Genomic DNA, 16597 nt, shown 5'->3' on the forward strand with positions numbered 1-16597 from the left:
GGAGTCTAAGCAACAGGCGCACCGGGAGACGAGTGTGCGAGATTTCTTTCATCAAGAACAACGGCCATAGGGTGGTGTTGCTTCTGTGGCTGCGATGACCCGTGGGAAAACTCGGTGACAGGCTCTGCTGTTGGGGGATCCTGCGAAATTACTCGAGTCACGCGCGACTCGGATGGTAAAGAGGCACGCAAATACGCTGGTGCAAGGTCCGGTACACGGTTGGACCATGAAAGACTGCCGCGGCGTTCCTGTTCGAGCACACTCGTAAGATGATTCGTTGTGTCGGGCGTTGCGTCATGCGATGGAACATGTGGAAGCCACAGCATGTCGTCATAGGGCAAAAGTGAAATGGCATGAAGCCCAAATTCTTTGTCTTGGAAAGATAGAGCCGGCAAAGTTGGTGGGACCTGTGCTGAATGACGAACTTGGACCTGCAGCTGACCCGGTTGTTCACTGTTCGAAGCAAGGCGTAACATCGTCGCCGGTGGATACGATGTCGACCGCACAGGAAGTAAGATTTGTCCTGCATGATGGTTGATAGCATGTATGGGAGACCGAGCACGATGTAACGGCGCTTTCGTCTCATGATCAGAAATCGTTTGTTGCACGGGAGGCAACTCCTGCTCTTGCCCAACAACAGGATTGGCTCTGCGCAGCATGATCACCTGGCCGTCCTGCTCTTTGTTGGCCGTCGCAGACAACCGGGGGACGTGCGCGACTTTAGGGTCATGTTCCCGAGCACCGGCAGGTGACGCAGGCACCTGCGCCAGTGTGTAAATGGGGATAGCAGGATAAGGAAGCTGCGCGGAAGCTAGCGAAGCGGGCATTGACTGGCGAGACAAGAACGATCCTAAATCTTGTTGTGATTTGGAAGCCATTGGAGCAGCAGTCTTGGACGAGGTAGTCACCACTGGCTTAGAAACATCGAGTGCCGGCGCCGCCGTCACAGCGTTACTAGGAACAGCAGGCACTGACGAGGTCGCAATAGCAGGCGCCGCTGTAGCTGGAGCTGCGCTTGTGCGCACAGCCGTGCCAGGAATAGTGCCATTGTCTGGCGCAGCCACAGACTCACTTGGCACAGCCGAGGACACTGCTCCAGATGACGCGGTTACAGGCATTGCGGCATCCACTGTCGCAGTCATAGACTCACTTGGCACCGACGTGGAAGGCATCGGCGGGGCAAGGCCGCCTTGTGTCAAGCTTGAATGCGTCGTCGCCATGCGCACTTCCTGTGGGACAGAAGAGGCTTGCGTCGTCACAGCCGGAACTGTCACGGGAGCTAGCTCATTCACAGGCACAAGTTGTTGCGCCTTCAGCTGTGATGCGGATGGAATACGCACGCCCGACGTGTGCGCATGAAGCAGCGTAGGCTTGGCATCGGAAGTCTGCATCGCCTCCTCTGTGTTGTGCGTGTGTCCATTTGATTTGTGGAGATCCTCACCTGTGACTGATGTATGAAGCAAATGATCCATCGGACCCTCGTGAAAATGACCAGGTGTGTCTGTTGCGATAGGTGTCGATGAGTCCTGCTGGTGTGCACTGCGGTGTTTCTTCTTGGACAGTAGTGCCTCCTCATCATTCTCCTTGATGTGCCGTCCATGCAGCAGCTCGTGCATTGCGTGCTTGTTGTGTGTCTCAGATGCGGCATGCGGCGCTGGCACACCCACGGGCGTCGCAGAGCTGCTGTACTCGATCGGACGACCACGCCAGTATACACCCACGCCAGGCTCTGCTTCTGGCTCAGACTGCGTCGCCATCTTGTATGCGTCTGAAGACACACCTGGAGGAACCACGTTGTACTCGTCCGAGGACGCATGCGTCGTCCACATAGGATGTGTGAGCCCATCCGACCTGCCGACAGAAGTAGTCATGCCAGCCGTGGTTGGCGCCACAGGCACGACATGCGGGTCGGCTCCAGCGTACTCCCAAACAGGCTCCAACGATTGATTGTGTCCACGCACGCCATGCCGCATTTCTTTCGCGACGGGAATGTCTTGTACCTCTTGTGAGCTTGATGACGGCATGCCCGATTCCAATGGCTGCATCTCTGGCACATCCGGCAAGTCACGATTCAGCCTCAATTGCGATATGCGCCTCGCAAGTCTTGCATGCGGATCTGAGACTGAAGTGAGGGCCTGCTCATATGTTGGAATGCGCTCATGGATTGGGTGCACCGGTGCCGTGGGATCCATTGCGCTTGGCACCGCGGCCGTTGGCATTACCGTAGGCTGCACAGACAACTGATTGGTGCTTATGTGGGGACCCACATCGTAGCCAGCAAGTTGCTCGGCAACCTGGTTCGTGGCAGGTGGTGTACCATGGTGAATGGTCTGATAAGCATGATGACCAGCAGAGCCATTTGTGGCAGGAGCGACGTCTTGCTCGACAAAGTAACCCATGGTTGGATGATGCACAGTGCCACGAGCCACATTCTGATCAGCCAAGGAACTCATCCCAGGATACACAACCGGACCAGCGCTTGGACGGGCACTGTGCTCGATTGTTGGTCGCAAAAGTGGGTCAAGCTCCTGACCCACCTCCGTCTTCACATTCTTCTCTTTCGAAGACGAACCGAGGCCCTTGATCAAACCGGCAATCTTGTTCCCTGTCACAGAGTCTCGGTGCTTGAATCCAAGGAACGGTGCCGAGTACAACGGCATAAACAATTGCGAGACAGCTGCCGTGTCATTTGTCTTCGTTGCCCTAGCAGTGGCGAAGAGCGTCGACATCGTCGATGACTTGGGTACTTTCTTTTTCTTTGTCTTGGGCTTGGGACGCGGTGAAGCCAGGCTCATTACACCGAGCTGCGCTTGTGTATTCCGATCGTGCTCGAGCATCATACGCTGAGACGCTAGAAGCGCATTCTGCGTTGTCGTCCTTGACTCGTATGTCGGCGACGTTGTTCGAGTGAGGGAAGCTGGAGCGCCAGTCACTGGCAAAGGCGCTCGTGGCACTGGGACCATGCCCGACGCGCCAGTCAATGTAGGCGCTACTGGCACCGGGATCGGGCTTATGTCCACCGGCCGACTTGCGACAGTTCGTGACTTTCGTGTGCCTTTGGATGTCTTGACCGGCGCTTTCGAGGACGTAACCGTAAGAGTCACTGAGTTTACAGGTAGTGTCGCAGAGAGCTTCTTGAGAGGAGGGACATCTCCCTTGGTTGCAGCTGTTTTCGATGACATTCCATACGTCGTCGGCGGAACGGCTGCCATCGCTGCAGCTCTTGCGTTTTGAGACGGCTCATGCACGCCGGGACCGAGCCGAAGCGGTGCACTACCAGGCATAACCACATCGCTTCTCACCCCCGAGCTCGCTTGGACTGTCGTTGGCGCCCCCGTCTTTGCTGCTGTCTTTGATGTCCGTTTTTTGGTTGGCTTGGTGGACTTCAGGTATGGTACCTCATACCCTAGTTCAGCCAAGCGCGCGCGCGCGTCAGAGCCGACTTTCCCATTCGATCGTGCCAGACTCTTGAGCTGAGCTAGGCCATGCGGATCGACAGCACCGGACGCCTGCATGTACGACAACGCAGGCGCAAGGTTCTCAGGACCGCGACGAACGATGCCATCGCCCGCACCCTTGGCTACAAGGACACGGTATCCATTACGGTAGTCTGGATATTGGAACGCCTGGTAGTTCGCCATCGGATTGGCCTGGATGGACGACGAATGCGATGACGGCTCGGAAGGACGGGCTATCGTGCATTCCGGCACATGGTAAATGTAGTCTAGGGCGACACGGTTAGTACACAAGATTTACGACGGGAATGCGCAACGCAAAACGTACCATATTCATTCAAATTGACCGAGTAGTCATGATGTGGACCCAAGTCTGGAAGCTGCAAGTCGTTCATTGTGTAGCCAGCACGCAAGCGCACGACCACTTCGTCGCCATGTTCCAGTGCTGAACACTTGTGATCATCATGTAGAAGCAATCCAAGTTCAACCTGGTCATCTTCAGGTCGCTGACTCCCTGCCTGCACTTGAATCAATTCCAGCAAACGGAGACGCCATCCCTGGACGGTCATTTGCTTCAGCTGTTCGCTGTGTGTCAAGGACTGTGTGGCCGGCAGACTCTTTTGGCCAGAGAGAATCCTTAGCACACTCAAACGCAACAAAGAGATGTCCGACTCTGGCGGCGGGATGGGGAAGGGCATGCAGAATTCAGGCAGAGGTGGCTCGGACCGGAGAATCAACACTGGCTGGGTCGGAGCTTCATTCTCCATACCTCTGGGGAGAGTCATGATCACCTATTCCTTAGGTCTTTTTGACCAACTTGAAGGTATCAGAGGCAAAATCAAGAAGAAACCCCCCAGCTAATTGTGAGAATGAATGTCTAGAGGCTAACGACGGCTTTTTCTCCGTCACAGCAAGTACGGCTCAACTGCTCAGCTCTCAAGGCCCAGCACAACCGCGATGGAAGTCAGGCAAGGAAAACCCCATATGCATTCACAATAACTGCACCTGCCTAAAACAAAATCTAAAATCCCGCACATCCACCATTTGTTGGCCCGAGTGTTTTGGACGGTTGTCTCCACCTCCAAATCCGGTGTCCCGCCACACCGAATTCGGCGCCACAGACGCCAAACGTTGTCTAATTCCGTCGTTGTCATGGCGTCCGATTCTGACAATTTTAATCCTTGCAAGCCTATCGCGTGCGATATTCAGGCGTGCATTCAACGCAATCAGTTCCAGCAAGATCGCTGCGACCACCTAGTGAAGCGCCTATATCAATGTTGTGCTTCTTACTACAAGAAATATGGACGTGAGAGCGAGTGCGTGAGCTGCCCGAAACCTGATGCCCTGGATAGAAAGCTGCGTGACATGGGTGAGCTTTGACTCACAAAAATACCCATGATTAGAAACTCAATATCCCTTCAGTCATCCAGCTACTAGACAGATGATAATAGAAAGAGGTCGGCTTGCTATAACCAAGGTCTGTGCCCGACATCAAGATTATAGACGTCCTTGCCAGATCCTTCGCACTTCAACCGCAAAGAGCTTCCGGGCAGTTGAGAGTGCATCTTTGTTTCTTTGCTCAGGCTAGCATTCGTGTGCGCTGACCCGCATCTGTGCAGATCATGAACATGTACGTGAGTCGCGATGTGATACTTCTACTTTTCCACACGCTTGTAGGCTATGAGTCAAGTGGACCAATTTCTTTCGTTTTTGTACTGTGTCTAATTAGGTGATCCCAAGGTGTGCGCTGTTTATTGTAGCGTTCATTAGAAGTACAAAAGACCAAGAAAACTGAGCGCGGTGTGGATAAGTGTGAACTAAATCTTATCGGCTTGACATAATGTGCCATGTTCTGTCTCTCAGAATGACTTGACCGGTTTGCTCGTTCTAGACTTGGGTTTCGTATATAAGAATTGACGAGCGCTGTTCAATCCACTCTTAAGCAGGTGCTTTTGGTATCATATGCCGATAACGACATAGCACGGAATTGCGAGCAACATGCGCCCAATAAGAGTGTAAATACCCAATAGAAAGTTCTGGTACGAACATGGCAGCTTCGAGAATACAACAAAAGCTCAAACATCCGAACAGGGCGTCAAAACTCTGCACAACGTTCAAACAAGGTCACCAGGACGGACGATGAAGACGCCACGTGGACAAGTGACAAACACGTATGCGTTGCGACCCTTATGCATACGTGTCTGGGCAGGAAACACTTGCTTCATACTCCATCAGAAAAAGAATGCAGTTTTTTGAAAAAATGATTCGATCCACAGCAAGCATCGTTTCCAATCTGAGGGGGTTGGACGTGCGTTGGGACGATTTAGCTTGATCACCTCCGCATCACGAAATCCTTTGAGCAATTAAAGCCTGGCTCCACATCAAAATATCCCAATGCTGTTGAGGACGATGGACGCCGAAGCGACCAACATGATTATGTCTTAGCATGCCTGGTCGACTTACAGATGTCTTGGGATCTGTGTCTCATAGATAGCGACAAGGATGTGGGAGACCTTGGTGAGGGAGGACGAGATGAAGGATTCAGCCATTCTGTTGGTGAAGATCCCAAAGTTCGTATCCACTTGCGGGCAGGTGACGCAAGCTCATCGTCTGAATCACTAGGCACTGTACTGCACGAAGAGAGCGAGTCAGGTGGCGACACAGAGACATTGGGTCCTTGATGAAATGAAGTAGTCTGTTTCTTTAGAAAGCCGTCGAGCGTGGATTGCCGTTTCAATAACGGATCAGAATCTAATGTAGATCTACGCTTTTTGTTCAAAAGCATGCTCTTTGAAGCCTCTGGATGAGTATCTTTAATACCACGCCATACCTCGTCAACCATGGCAAATCTGTCGGGTTTCAACTCTAGACGCGCTGTACACGCGCGGGAAATGGGGACAGGCGGCGAGTGCTCAGGGGTGCAGGCAGGATATGTATGGTTTTTTTCATCCACTCCATTCTTCATGCATGTGGAAGCGCGTAATAATGAGAGGTTGTCGTGCCGAGGCTCGTGTTCGTTTATGTCCTGCCCACGTGAAAGCGCTACAATCGGACCCCGTGATGTATGTGGGCTAGGTACCAATAAATCTGGTGCATTTGTTGAACGCTTCCTTGCCGACATTGCCGACGACTTTGATAGAATCGCTTCCCCAGACGATGTGGACGATAGCGGCGGGATCGTAATGAGAATGATTATCGGTTCACGATGCGCGAAGCGCGCGTGTGGAGCTAAATGGCAGGTGACTGCCGCGCAGGTCGCGCGCCAAAAGTCGCCCATGGCTCTAGCGAGCGTCACTACGACGCAGGTGTGTATCTTATCGACAGCATGGTAGAGCGCAGGGATGGAGTTTACTCGCGGCACGTGACACCAACACGCTGTGTCGACACGGAGTGGCCGTGTGTGTTGGTCTGTCCCAGATCGACAGAGTATCTGTTTGACTACATCTACCGAGCTGAGTCTGGTGCGAAAGAAGTGCGCGATGCTAGCGACTGCTTCCTCATCTATGCCAGTTAAAACAGCTCTGGATGTGTCGCCTGATGATTCTGATCTAGTTGATATCTCGCTTACTCAGGTTCAAGACACCAAAGTGCCAGGAATCAGCGCCACAGCCGATGCGCTATCTCCGATACCATCGTCAACCCCTGCAGTACGAGACGCAGCACTTAAAAAACTCCCAAAACTCGTGCATGGACTGATTCCTGTCTCGAACAGGTTTTGGTTTGCTGTGTTTCCAAAACTTGTGGATGCGGACCAACTCAATGTCGGCGACGGTCTCGCCATGGCCCATATACCGGAAGATATCCCGACCAGTGCTCGGCCCCGAAAGCTTGAATGGTTTTGTATCGATGAAGATCTCATCTACTTGAGTTTTTCGAATGATTGGGGCCCTCTGAATGTTGCCATGTTTTACCGCTTTTGTGTACATGTGCACCAGGTGTTGATGAGCCCAGGCATGGAAGATACCCATCTCGTGCTATATACAAGCATGCACCCACACCACAAAGCCAATGCTGCGCTACTTTGTGCGCTATATGCTATGACGATTGATCACATATCGCCGGCAGACGCCTTTCATCCCTACAGTGAGATGGAGTTCAAGCCATTCCGCGACGCGGGCTATGGTCGTGCTGATTACAGTCTTACGATTCAGGATATACTATATGGTGTGCGGCGTGCTTTAGATCACGAGCTGCTTGACCTTACAACTTTTGATCTCGAGTCCTACGAATTTTATGAACAAGTTCAGAATGGTGACTGGAATTGGATTACGCCGCACTTTCTTGCATTTGCAAGTCCCAAAGACCGCGCTTATATGGCCACGCTTGCATCGCAGGGACCTTATGCAGCTGAATGCACTGCAAAACGTATGCCGGTGAACCCATCACTTCAAAGAACTGTTGAATACTTTCAACAACACAATATCTCTCTCGTTGTCCGCCTCAATAATGCACTATACCACCGCGGGGTCTTTGAAGATGCGGGCATCGAACATAAAGACTTGTACTTTGACGACGGATCGAATCCATCCGATGATATTCTTCGTACCTTCATTCAAGATGCGGATCGCACGATCCAGGCCGGCGGCGTGATTGCTGTACATTGCAAGGCAGGTCTTGGTCGAACGGGTGTGCTGATCGGGGCGTACCTGATATGGAGGTATGGATTTACGGCCAGTGAAGTCATCGGATATATGCGTTTGATGCGACCAGGATGTGTAGTTGGGCCGCAGCAGCATTTCATGTACGAAAATGCGTCCAAGTGGGTCCGCTGGGGCGTTGAAGATCGTTTGCGCGCAGAACTCGCAAGACAAATTTCCACGGCTGCTGTTCCATCAGACATCCCACAAACCCCCGCAACTAGCCGGATCGTGGATATGCCTGCCACAGCACCTGTTCATCACATTCACAAGCCGACGCCCTGTGTGGGCCAGCCACGAAAAAGTCCTAGTCCTAAGCGCCGGCGCTTAGGTATCGTGGAAGAAAGTGTGTCTACAAGAGCGCAAGTCACCGCGGATGACGCCGATGCCAAACTTGTGGCGGCCGAACTTGGTGTTGCACCATGCACAGATGCAGAAGTGCTTGGTGTTATTGACGCCAACGAAGCCTCATCTCCTGCAACAAGAGCGTCCAAGTTAGTATCCACAACTCGAACGTCCAACCCTGCCCCAACAGCATCAACCACCAATGCCAACCCTTTGCCGACACCAAAGTCACCATCGCCGATCGTGACAACTACCGACAGTGGTGCCATGCGTGCCACAAAGCCAGCGAGTCCAGTTGGTCTGCGTGAGCGGCGAACCATGACGCCAGCGCAGCAACCGAAAGCGGGAGTGCGCACTGTCCGCTCACCTGCGGCCAAACCTGTTGTAACACGGATGCAGACACGTCCCGCTCGGCCAGGCGCTGAGAATCGACCCCCTACAGCGATACGAACACGTCCTGCAGCCACTGCAACGGCTGCGACCCGACAACCACGTACACAATGATACGTCTACTCTCTCTCCACAACCAAAAAGACACATTGGAATAGGAGGTACCATGTACTGTATAATTGTTGCTACCATGCTATACAATGCCCCATAGATCTTCGAGACTGCAGCAAAACTTGCCGCAAGCCACACTTGCACTAAGGCTGTACTCGCTGATAGAGATTTTTTCGTCAACGAACTCATCGGCAAAATTGTCTTCACCATGTGCCATGGCACCGACAAATACGGCAATACTGCGGTCAGAGGGAATTGTAGCCAGGTAAGAAGAAAGGCGCTGTACAGGGGCATTGTACGACAAAGTGATTTTGTGGGTGTTCGCAGGGAAATAATCAGTTACTGGGTTCTTGATAACCCGCAGCAATTTTTCAGAGCCTTTGATCGAACGGATACTAAGGCGGTGAAGCAGTTGGACCATCAGGCCACTAAACCGCTTGAACGTACGAGGGATTCGGACCTGCGGATTCACTTCGATCAGCACGCCCTTGGAGGTGTGAATGTATACTTGAAGAAGCCCTGCCTTGTTCAGCGGAGAATCGAGCAATGTTAGAAGACACTGGTGTGTGATATCAGGACGTGCTTCTGAAATATCGCGGCCCATTTTGGCAAGCACTTTTTGGTGGTCATCACAGTTCAACAGCGCATACTTTTCACCGGCTTCCTTGTTGCCTCGCGTATGTGTCGCACTTCCGCTCGAGACTTTGTATGTCTCGAGACAAGCCTGCTCAAGTACAACAATCAGGCGAGGTGTCGATTCTTTTTCGGCATTGGTCTTTGGTAACTTAGGCACCGTGGGCACAAGCGAGGGACCAGCGCGTGTTCGCTTCGACGGTGGCAGTTCCATCGTCTGCCGTAATACAGACGCAGGAGTATGTGGTGGGGCTGTGGCAGAGAGGCGTGACTTTTTCGATCCGTTTTGAGAGACGCTCTCTGTCTCAACAGGGTGCCGCCCTGCCGAGATGGCATGCGCCTGTTCGTTGTGGTCGCCACTATTCTCTGCACGCTCATCCTCGGTACTCTTTACATCAGGCATGTCTTCGTCAGGTCCCTGCTGGGCCTGTGTGTCTAAATAGGCATTCCGCAAAGCGGCAAACGAACGGGTCGCACGCGGCTGACGTGTCTCACTAGGCTGTGGCGTCATGGCGCCGATCGGTCGGTGCGTAGCAGGCGCACTGATGGATGATCGCGCATTTTCTTCATCAGACGAAAAGTAGTCAGACTCTGTCATGACATGCGAAAGCGATGATGCTCTGAGAGGCACGAATGAAGGCAGAAGAGACCGTGGAGCAGGGAGAGATGTGATCGAACGACGAAGATGAAAAAGAAAACGTGTGGAAACAGAAATTTGATTTGTCGGGGCCTGTCAATCTGAACCAAATTTGCATCTGAGTTCGAAGCTTTGATTAGATTCCGCAAATGCCTCACCCCTCGTTCGCCCTGCGTAGCTCTTTGTCCGTACTCGGTTGCCCTCCTCCACCTTCCACGCACTTGGCTCAGTGAGAATGGGGCACACCCTCTCGCAACACACCTACCCCGTCACACCCATGCGCCTACCAGCGCGTCCCTGTGCCCTCCACCTTCTCACGTGGTAATGGAGGTGTGTGTCTACACGCTCTCCGCGCGTCGCGGAAGCGTTCCAATTCCACACATCACGCATTCACGCACGCTTCGCCTCCTCATCACGCCTGTTCGCCTCACGTGTGCGTGATAGACATGCCGCTGAGTGTGCCGGAAGGACAGATCTTCAAGGCCACGTACTCAGGTGTGCCTGTGTATGAATGCATCATCAAGGACGTGGCGGTCATGCGCCGTCGAAGCGATGCTTGGCTCAATGCCACACAAATTCTCAAGGTCGTGGGACTCGATAAATCGCAGCGGACGCGTGTGCTGGAAAAAGAGGTGCAAAAAGGGACGCACGAGAAAGTGCAAGGTGGATATGGAAAATACCAAGGTACGTGTTTGACTGTCGACAAGGTGTCTTGGCAACGAGGCTGACTCATGCAGGTACATGGATCCCGATGGATGTAGCCATTGCTCTAGCAGAGCACTACCATATCCGAGAATTGCTGGATCCCATTATATCATTCGTCCCATCAGACAAATCACCGCCACCCGCGCCAAAGCATGCGATTGCCTCGTCTGGTAGAATCAAAAAGCTGCCAAGTGACCTGGCGGATGCATCGACGACGCGTGTCTCGAGTGACGAAAACAGCAGCGAGATTTTTCCAGCAGAGGATGAAAATGGTTCTGAGGGCAGTATTAGCCCGTCTCCCAGTGATATTAGTAGTTCAAGTCGAACGCCCAGTCCGATCGGCGCTGACACACAGAAGCCGCCCGAGTACCAAACGTTCGCGGATACGCGACACCCTGGCATGTACACGCCAAACGGACGCATTGCCACGACGTATGCACCAGCGACGACGTACCAGGATCATTATGGAATGCCTGTGCAACAGCATACATACGATGAGCTCGAGCCGCAAGTACGGTATGCGGAGATTATTCTGGACTACTTCATCAGTGAGACGACTACGGTGCCCCCGCTGCTGGTGAACCCGCCGCCAGACTTTGACCCTAATATGAGCATTGATGAAGATGAGCACACTGCGCTGCACTGGGCTTGCGCGATGGGCCGCATTCGTGTGGTAAAGCTGCTACTGACCGCAGGCGCTGACATGTTCCGCGTCAACAACAATGGCCAAACAGCATTGATGCGTGCCGCCATGTTTAGCAACAATTATGACCTGCGCAAATTTCCAGAGCTGTTCGAGCTCTTGCATCGGAGCATCCTCAATATTGACCGGAACGATCGCACAGTTTTTCACCATGTAGTTGACCTTGCATTAAGTCGAGGCAAGCCGCATGCTAGTCGGTACTATCTCGAGACCATGATTCATCGACTTGCTGAATATGGCGAACAACTGGCAGATATTCTGAATTTCCAGGACGATGAAGGCGAGACGGCCCTCACAATGGCTGCGCGCGCGCGATCAAAGCGGCTCGTGAAGTTGCTCTTGGAACACGGTGCAGATCCCAAGATCCGGAACCGTGAGGGCAAGAATGCAGAAGACTTTATTGTGGAAGACGAGCGCTTCCGAGCGAGTCCCTCACGAACGACTAATGCGCCTTATGTTCCGTCATCCAATGCACCACACTCCTCTGAGGCAGGTCAACGCGCGGCAGGCCGTTCCGTCGGTTTGGTGTCCACTCTCCTGCACGACTTGGCCGACAGTTATGATACGGAACTGTCTGTGCTGGAGCGCAAACTGACGCATGCACAAACACTACTCATACAGATCCAGGGCGAAATCGCTGACAGCAACCGCATCGAGGCGTCACTCATGCCCAAAGGCCAAAGCAATGATGACGCATCGACTCTGAACGCGTTGGAGAACAAGTACACATCGGCAAGGCAGGAGCAGGCTAACAAAGAGGCTGAACGTTCGTGGAAATCGATGCACGAGCAAGTTCTGCAGGCGCGGCCGGACCTCTCACTCGGCGACGCTCCAACGGCCAATGAGGACGTCCAGCGGCTGTGTGCCAAGCCGAAGTCAGAATCTTTGAGAACTGAGCTTGAGACTTTGCGCGCACAAGCGAACGATGCACTTAGTCAGTACCAGGCGCTGGAATTGCGACACTTCCGTACCTTGTGTGACGAAGGTGCTGATCGCACGATGGCCATGTATCGACGTTTAATTGCTGCTGGTTGTGGCGGCATTGCCACGAAAGAAGTGGACGCTGTCGTTGGAGTGCTGAGTGATCTTCTCAGTGAGGGTGACAGCGCAGGCGCTGCCACCAAAGGTACCGAACCTGATTCAGTAGGACCTATGGATGAATAGATTCCTTCGCTTCCTTTCAAGCAAGAACAGTGAATGTAAGCTATGTATAGATTTAATTGCCCGTACGATCTAGTTGTGCTACTATCTTAGCGTTGCAATGGAAACATGAAATGTGGAGAAAAGAGTCCCAATTTGTGGCAATTTTCAATAGCAAGAACGTCGTTTTCAATTGCGACCATGGCTAGCGCTCCCAGGAGTGCGTTGGCCGTCCGACGAGCTCGCGCAGCTCAGCTAGCTCAACAGGCACAACAAGCACAGCCAACAGGAGAGTCATTCCCTTCTTCATCAGAATCATCTTTTGAGTCGAACCAAAGTGCAGGTTCCTCTCGTCGCCTAGGCTCATTAGATGTAGATGCTTCATCCAGCGCACATATCGTGCACTCAACCCAAAGTATACCCAAACAAACCAACGTGCCCAGTGCGAAGGACACTTTCAAACGTACTGAAGATGCATCTGGCTTAGTTCGCGGGTCTAGCAGGTGCACTTCTCTGCCACTACCTAATGTGACAGCGTCGGAGAATGAGTCGCTGACCCCACCAGACTGTTCCAATGCAGATCTTACAACATCTAAGCGCATATATACACCTCATGTATCAGAAGCTCGTTGCATTCGGCAAAATGGAACTATAATATGCGGCTTACGAGAAGAATGCATCGTAGTGCGCGGCGTTTGTATACTTACGGTTCTTCGTGGTGCTATTCGTATTGCAGGAGCGCGACTCACCCGGCGCTCACATCCATTTCCAATCTATGCTCCAGACACTTTTCCAGCCGCCGAGCTGGTCATGGAGCCAAGTCCTACGCACGAAGACCATTGCGATCTATTCCCTGATTGTGACACTGTCGTGCGTCTTGAGAGCATGCGATGTGGTCTTGAGCAACTGTCGCGTGTGTGTCCTGTTGCTGGCATGGACCCGTTTTCGATGCACCGCGCTCTTCCGGGATGTACGTTTACCCTCCTTTCGGATGCGTCAGATGTTTTATGCATGCCCAACGAATGGCTTGACACACTCGATGAACTTGCGTCTCTCCCCAGTCGGGTGCCAGGCATTGTGGCTGTGCGTGGCTTGAAAAACTCCGGCAAGTCAACGTGCGCACGTATGCTGCTTCATGCATTTCTAACAAGAGGTGAACACCGTTTTGTCGCGTACATGGAACTGGATGTTGGCCAGCCCGAGTTTGGTCCACCTGGCATGCTGTGTCTGCACGTGTTCGACTCGCAGCGCGAGCATGGCCTCTTTGCACCGGGCTGGTGCACGGCACGAATGCCTGTGCGAGCGCATTTTCTCGGCGATATCACCCCGCGCGATGACCCTGCACGCTACATGGCTGCCGTTTCGGATCTGGTCGACACGTATCGCTCGCAGTACCAATTTTACCAATCAGCGCAGCGAGTGGAAGAGCAATTGTATTTGCCTGCAACATCAGAAGGCACATTGCGAGCTGATCGCACGATACCCCTCATTGTTAACACGCATGGATGGCTGAAAGGCTTGGGTCTTGAGCTTGTGCAACACGTCACTGCTACGCTGATGCCGACGCATGTGCTTGATGTTGGCCCAACACCGTGTCCTGATGCCACTCATACACTTGTGCCGTTCCCAGAGACGTTGGACGGACGCGCTTCCGTGCCACAACGACGTCTGAATGCAGCCGAGTCGCGAACACTTAGTCTTCTGACCTATATGCACATGACGCGCCTTGCTAGTCCGGGGGTGCGTGCGCAGTGGAACTTTGCTAGTGCGTTAGTTGCGCAGCGCCCTTGGGTCGTCGATGTCTCCTCGGGACTAGGTGCCGGGTTTGCTGCTTTGGACACAGGGGCGCATGTAGATGAGGCTTTGACGCTTTTGGCGATGAATGGCGCATTGGTCGCCATTGTCCAGGCGCCTGAGCATGTCGCTGACGGCGAGACTAAAGTTCCAGATGTGTGGCGCACGGCCATTCAACGTGGCCGTGATTTGTTGACACGAACTATGCCACCCATGGCGCCTACTTTGGGCCTTGCGCTTGTTCGTTCCATTAATATGGAGCAAAAACAAATGCATCTCCTGACACCAATTAGCGGACCGGACCTACATCAACGCATATACAAGACAGGTTTGCCCATTGGACTACTACAAGGTGCACTTGATTTACCTTTTTGGGGTGCTTTGGATGCGGAAACCTATGCGGATGTGATGCAGTGGCGACGGGGTGGGCAGCCAAGCACGCACCTCGCAGGTGTGCCATGTGCGGATGTGCCGTACTTATTGTGGCCCAGCGAGTTCTTGGCACGAGCGACTCATTGTGAGGACGACGCGGCCTTGTCTCCGTCAGGCTCATCAGCCGAGCCACTCGGTGCACGACCGCGCAAGGTGCGACGTAATCTGATGAGGCGCCGACACAAGTCTACAGCGCTAATCTGAACGGTGTTGTAGTGGCGTGCGTGGCGGGCGAAAAGCCGTGAATCTGTAGGTGGAGGCTGGGGCCGGGGCTAGACGAGATAGAGCCAGCGACCAGCGACTAGCGAATTGTCAGATAAAAAGCGAGCTAAAGACGTTGACTCGTGCTTTCTCTTGCGAACGGCAGATCAAATGGGCGCCGAGGCATCGGCAGGGGTTGAGTCGTACTTTGCGACTCCTGCAGTGGATCATGCCGTAGCGGGCGTAGCTGCAGGCACGATATCGACGCTATGCATGAACCCACTTGACCTGATCAAGACACGCTTTCAGGTGAATCAGACGGCATTTTCCCATGTGCCCGCTGAGCGCTCGGTATTTTATCAGTCTGTAGCGCGAAGACGTTGGCTATTTTGGCTCATGGGAGGCAAGCCTGTTGTGGACATTGCCGACGGCATATATGGCATATATCGGCACCACGGATTTCGCGGACTGTACCGCGGGGTAGTGCCAAATGTTGTCGGCAATGCGTCCAGCTGGGGCCTTTACTTTTTGTGGTATACTATGTTTAAGGATTTGATGGTTCGCAACTCAGGTGAAGGGTCTGAGCCTGTGCGACTCTCGCCAATGAGTCATTTGCTTGCTGCGACCGAAAGTGGTGTCATCACGGCCATCATGACGAACCCGATCTGGGTCGTCAAGACACGTATGTTCACCACCACTGTCACGGAGCCGCAGCTGCAACCTGGTGTAAGCGGCTCATATGGGCCCGTGGGTGATCCATCGCGCGCCGGTCTCGCACACATTCTTCGAGAGCCTGGCGCAAAGCCGCCCAAAGCGTATCGTGGACTACTGCACGGCCTTGTGTCAACTGTCCAGTCGGAGGGGATTGCCGGTCTATACAAGGGCGTGGGACTGGCGATTGTGGGTGTATCGAATGGAGCAATCCAGTTCATGACTTACGAGCAGCTGAAGCAGTGGCGCTCGTCCATGAAGCTGCGGCACAGCGTTGACGGCAGCCGGTCCTATTCTGAGCTGGAGCTCGATAGTGTCAAGCTAAGCAATACCGACTATACCATTCTATCTGGTGCTGCAAAGCTCCTGGCCATTACACTGACGTATCCATACCAGGTGGTGCGCTCGCGTGTGCAAAACCATGCAACATTGCATATCTACCCGTCCGCCTGGGCGTGCATTCGACGCACGTTCCGAGATGAAGGTTTCTTTGCATTTTATCGCGGCTTTGCAACGAATGCCGTGCGCATCCTGCCAGGCACATGCGTTACGTTCGTTGCTTATGAAAACGTCGCATGGATGCTCCGCAAGGCGGCCGATGCACGTTCTTCTTCTGCCTTGGAGGTATCGTCTTGACCTACATCGCGCAACGATGCGCATGGTGGCTGGAGACCAAGAGAAAATTAGATCATGGGAATGGAAA

At 53.2% G+C, this 16597-nt stretch overlaps 6 protein-coding genes across 6 annotated transcripts; 4 read left to right on the forward strand and 2 right to left on the reverse strand.

The window, feature by feature from the left end:
- Nucleotides 1-5: 5 nt before the first annotated feature.
- Nucleotides 6-3641, reverse strand: MGL_2293 (uncharacterized protein; the record flags this gene model as incomplete). Its single annotated transcript, XM_001730445.1, has 1 exon — nucleotides 6-3641. One exon carries the CDS (start codon nucleotides 3639-3641, stop codon nucleotides 6-8), a length of 3636 nt encoding a protein of 1211 aa, XP_001730497.1.
- A 3293-nt stretch (nucleotides 3642-6934) lies between these two features.
- On the forward strand, nucleotides 6935-8941 carry MGL_2294 (uncharacterized protein; the record flags this gene model as incomplete). Its single annotated transcript, XM_001730446.1, has 1 exon — nucleotides 6935-8941. The coding sequence occupies one exon, from the start codon at nucleotides 6935-6937 to the stop codon at nucleotides 8939-8941; it is 2007 nt and encodes a 668-aa protein (XP_001730498.1).
- A 79-nt stretch (nucleotides 8942-9020) lies between these two features.
- Nucleotides 9021-10169, reverse strand: MGL_2295 (uncharacterized protein; the record flags this gene model as incomplete). Its single annotated transcript, XM_001730447.1, has 1 exon — nucleotides 9021-10169. The coding sequence occupies one exon, from the start codon at nucleotides 10167-10169 to the stop codon at nucleotides 9021-9023; it is 1149 nt and encodes a 382-aa protein (XP_001730499.1).
- Nucleotides 10170-10654: 485 nt separating this feature from the next.
- MGL_2296 (uncharacterized protein) lies at nucleotides 10655-12780 on the forward strand (the record flags this gene model as incomplete). The annotated part of the gene is made up of 2 exons (XM_001730448.1): nucleotides 10655-10892; nucleotides 10946-12780. 2 exons carry the CDS (start codon nucleotides 10655-10657, stop codon nucleotides 12778-12780), a joined length of 2073 nt encoding a protein of 690 aa, XP_001730500.1.
- Nucleotides 12781-13566: 786 nt separating this feature from the next.
- MGL_2297 (uncharacterized protein) lies at nucleotides 13567-15186 on the forward strand (the record flags this gene model as incomplete). Its single annotated transcript, XM_001730449.1, has 1 exon — nucleotides 13567-15186. The coding sequence occupies one exon, from the start codon at nucleotides 13567-13569 to the stop codon at nucleotides 15184-15186; it is 1620 nt and encodes a 539-aa protein (XP_001730501.1).
- Nucleotides 15187-15354: 168 nt separating this feature from the next.
- Nucleotides 15355-16530, forward strand: MGL_2298 (uncharacterized protein; the record flags this gene model as incomplete). The annotated part of the gene is made up of 1 exon (XM_001730450.1): nucleotides 15355-16530. The coding sequence occupies one exon, from the start codon at nucleotides 15355-15357 to the stop codon at nucleotides 16528-16530; it is 1176 nt and encodes a 391-aa protein (XP_001730502.1).
- Nucleotides 16531-16597: the final 67 nt, after the last annotated feature.

Source organism: Malassezia globosa (assembly GCF_000181695.2).
Source record: "Malassezia globosa CBS 7966 chromosome Unknown mgl_sf_5.2, whole genome shotgun sequence".
In the NCBI taxonomy this organism is placed as follows: Eukaryota; Fungi; Basidiomycota; class Malasseziomycetes; order Malasseziales; family Malasseziaceae; genus Malassezia; species Malassezia globosa.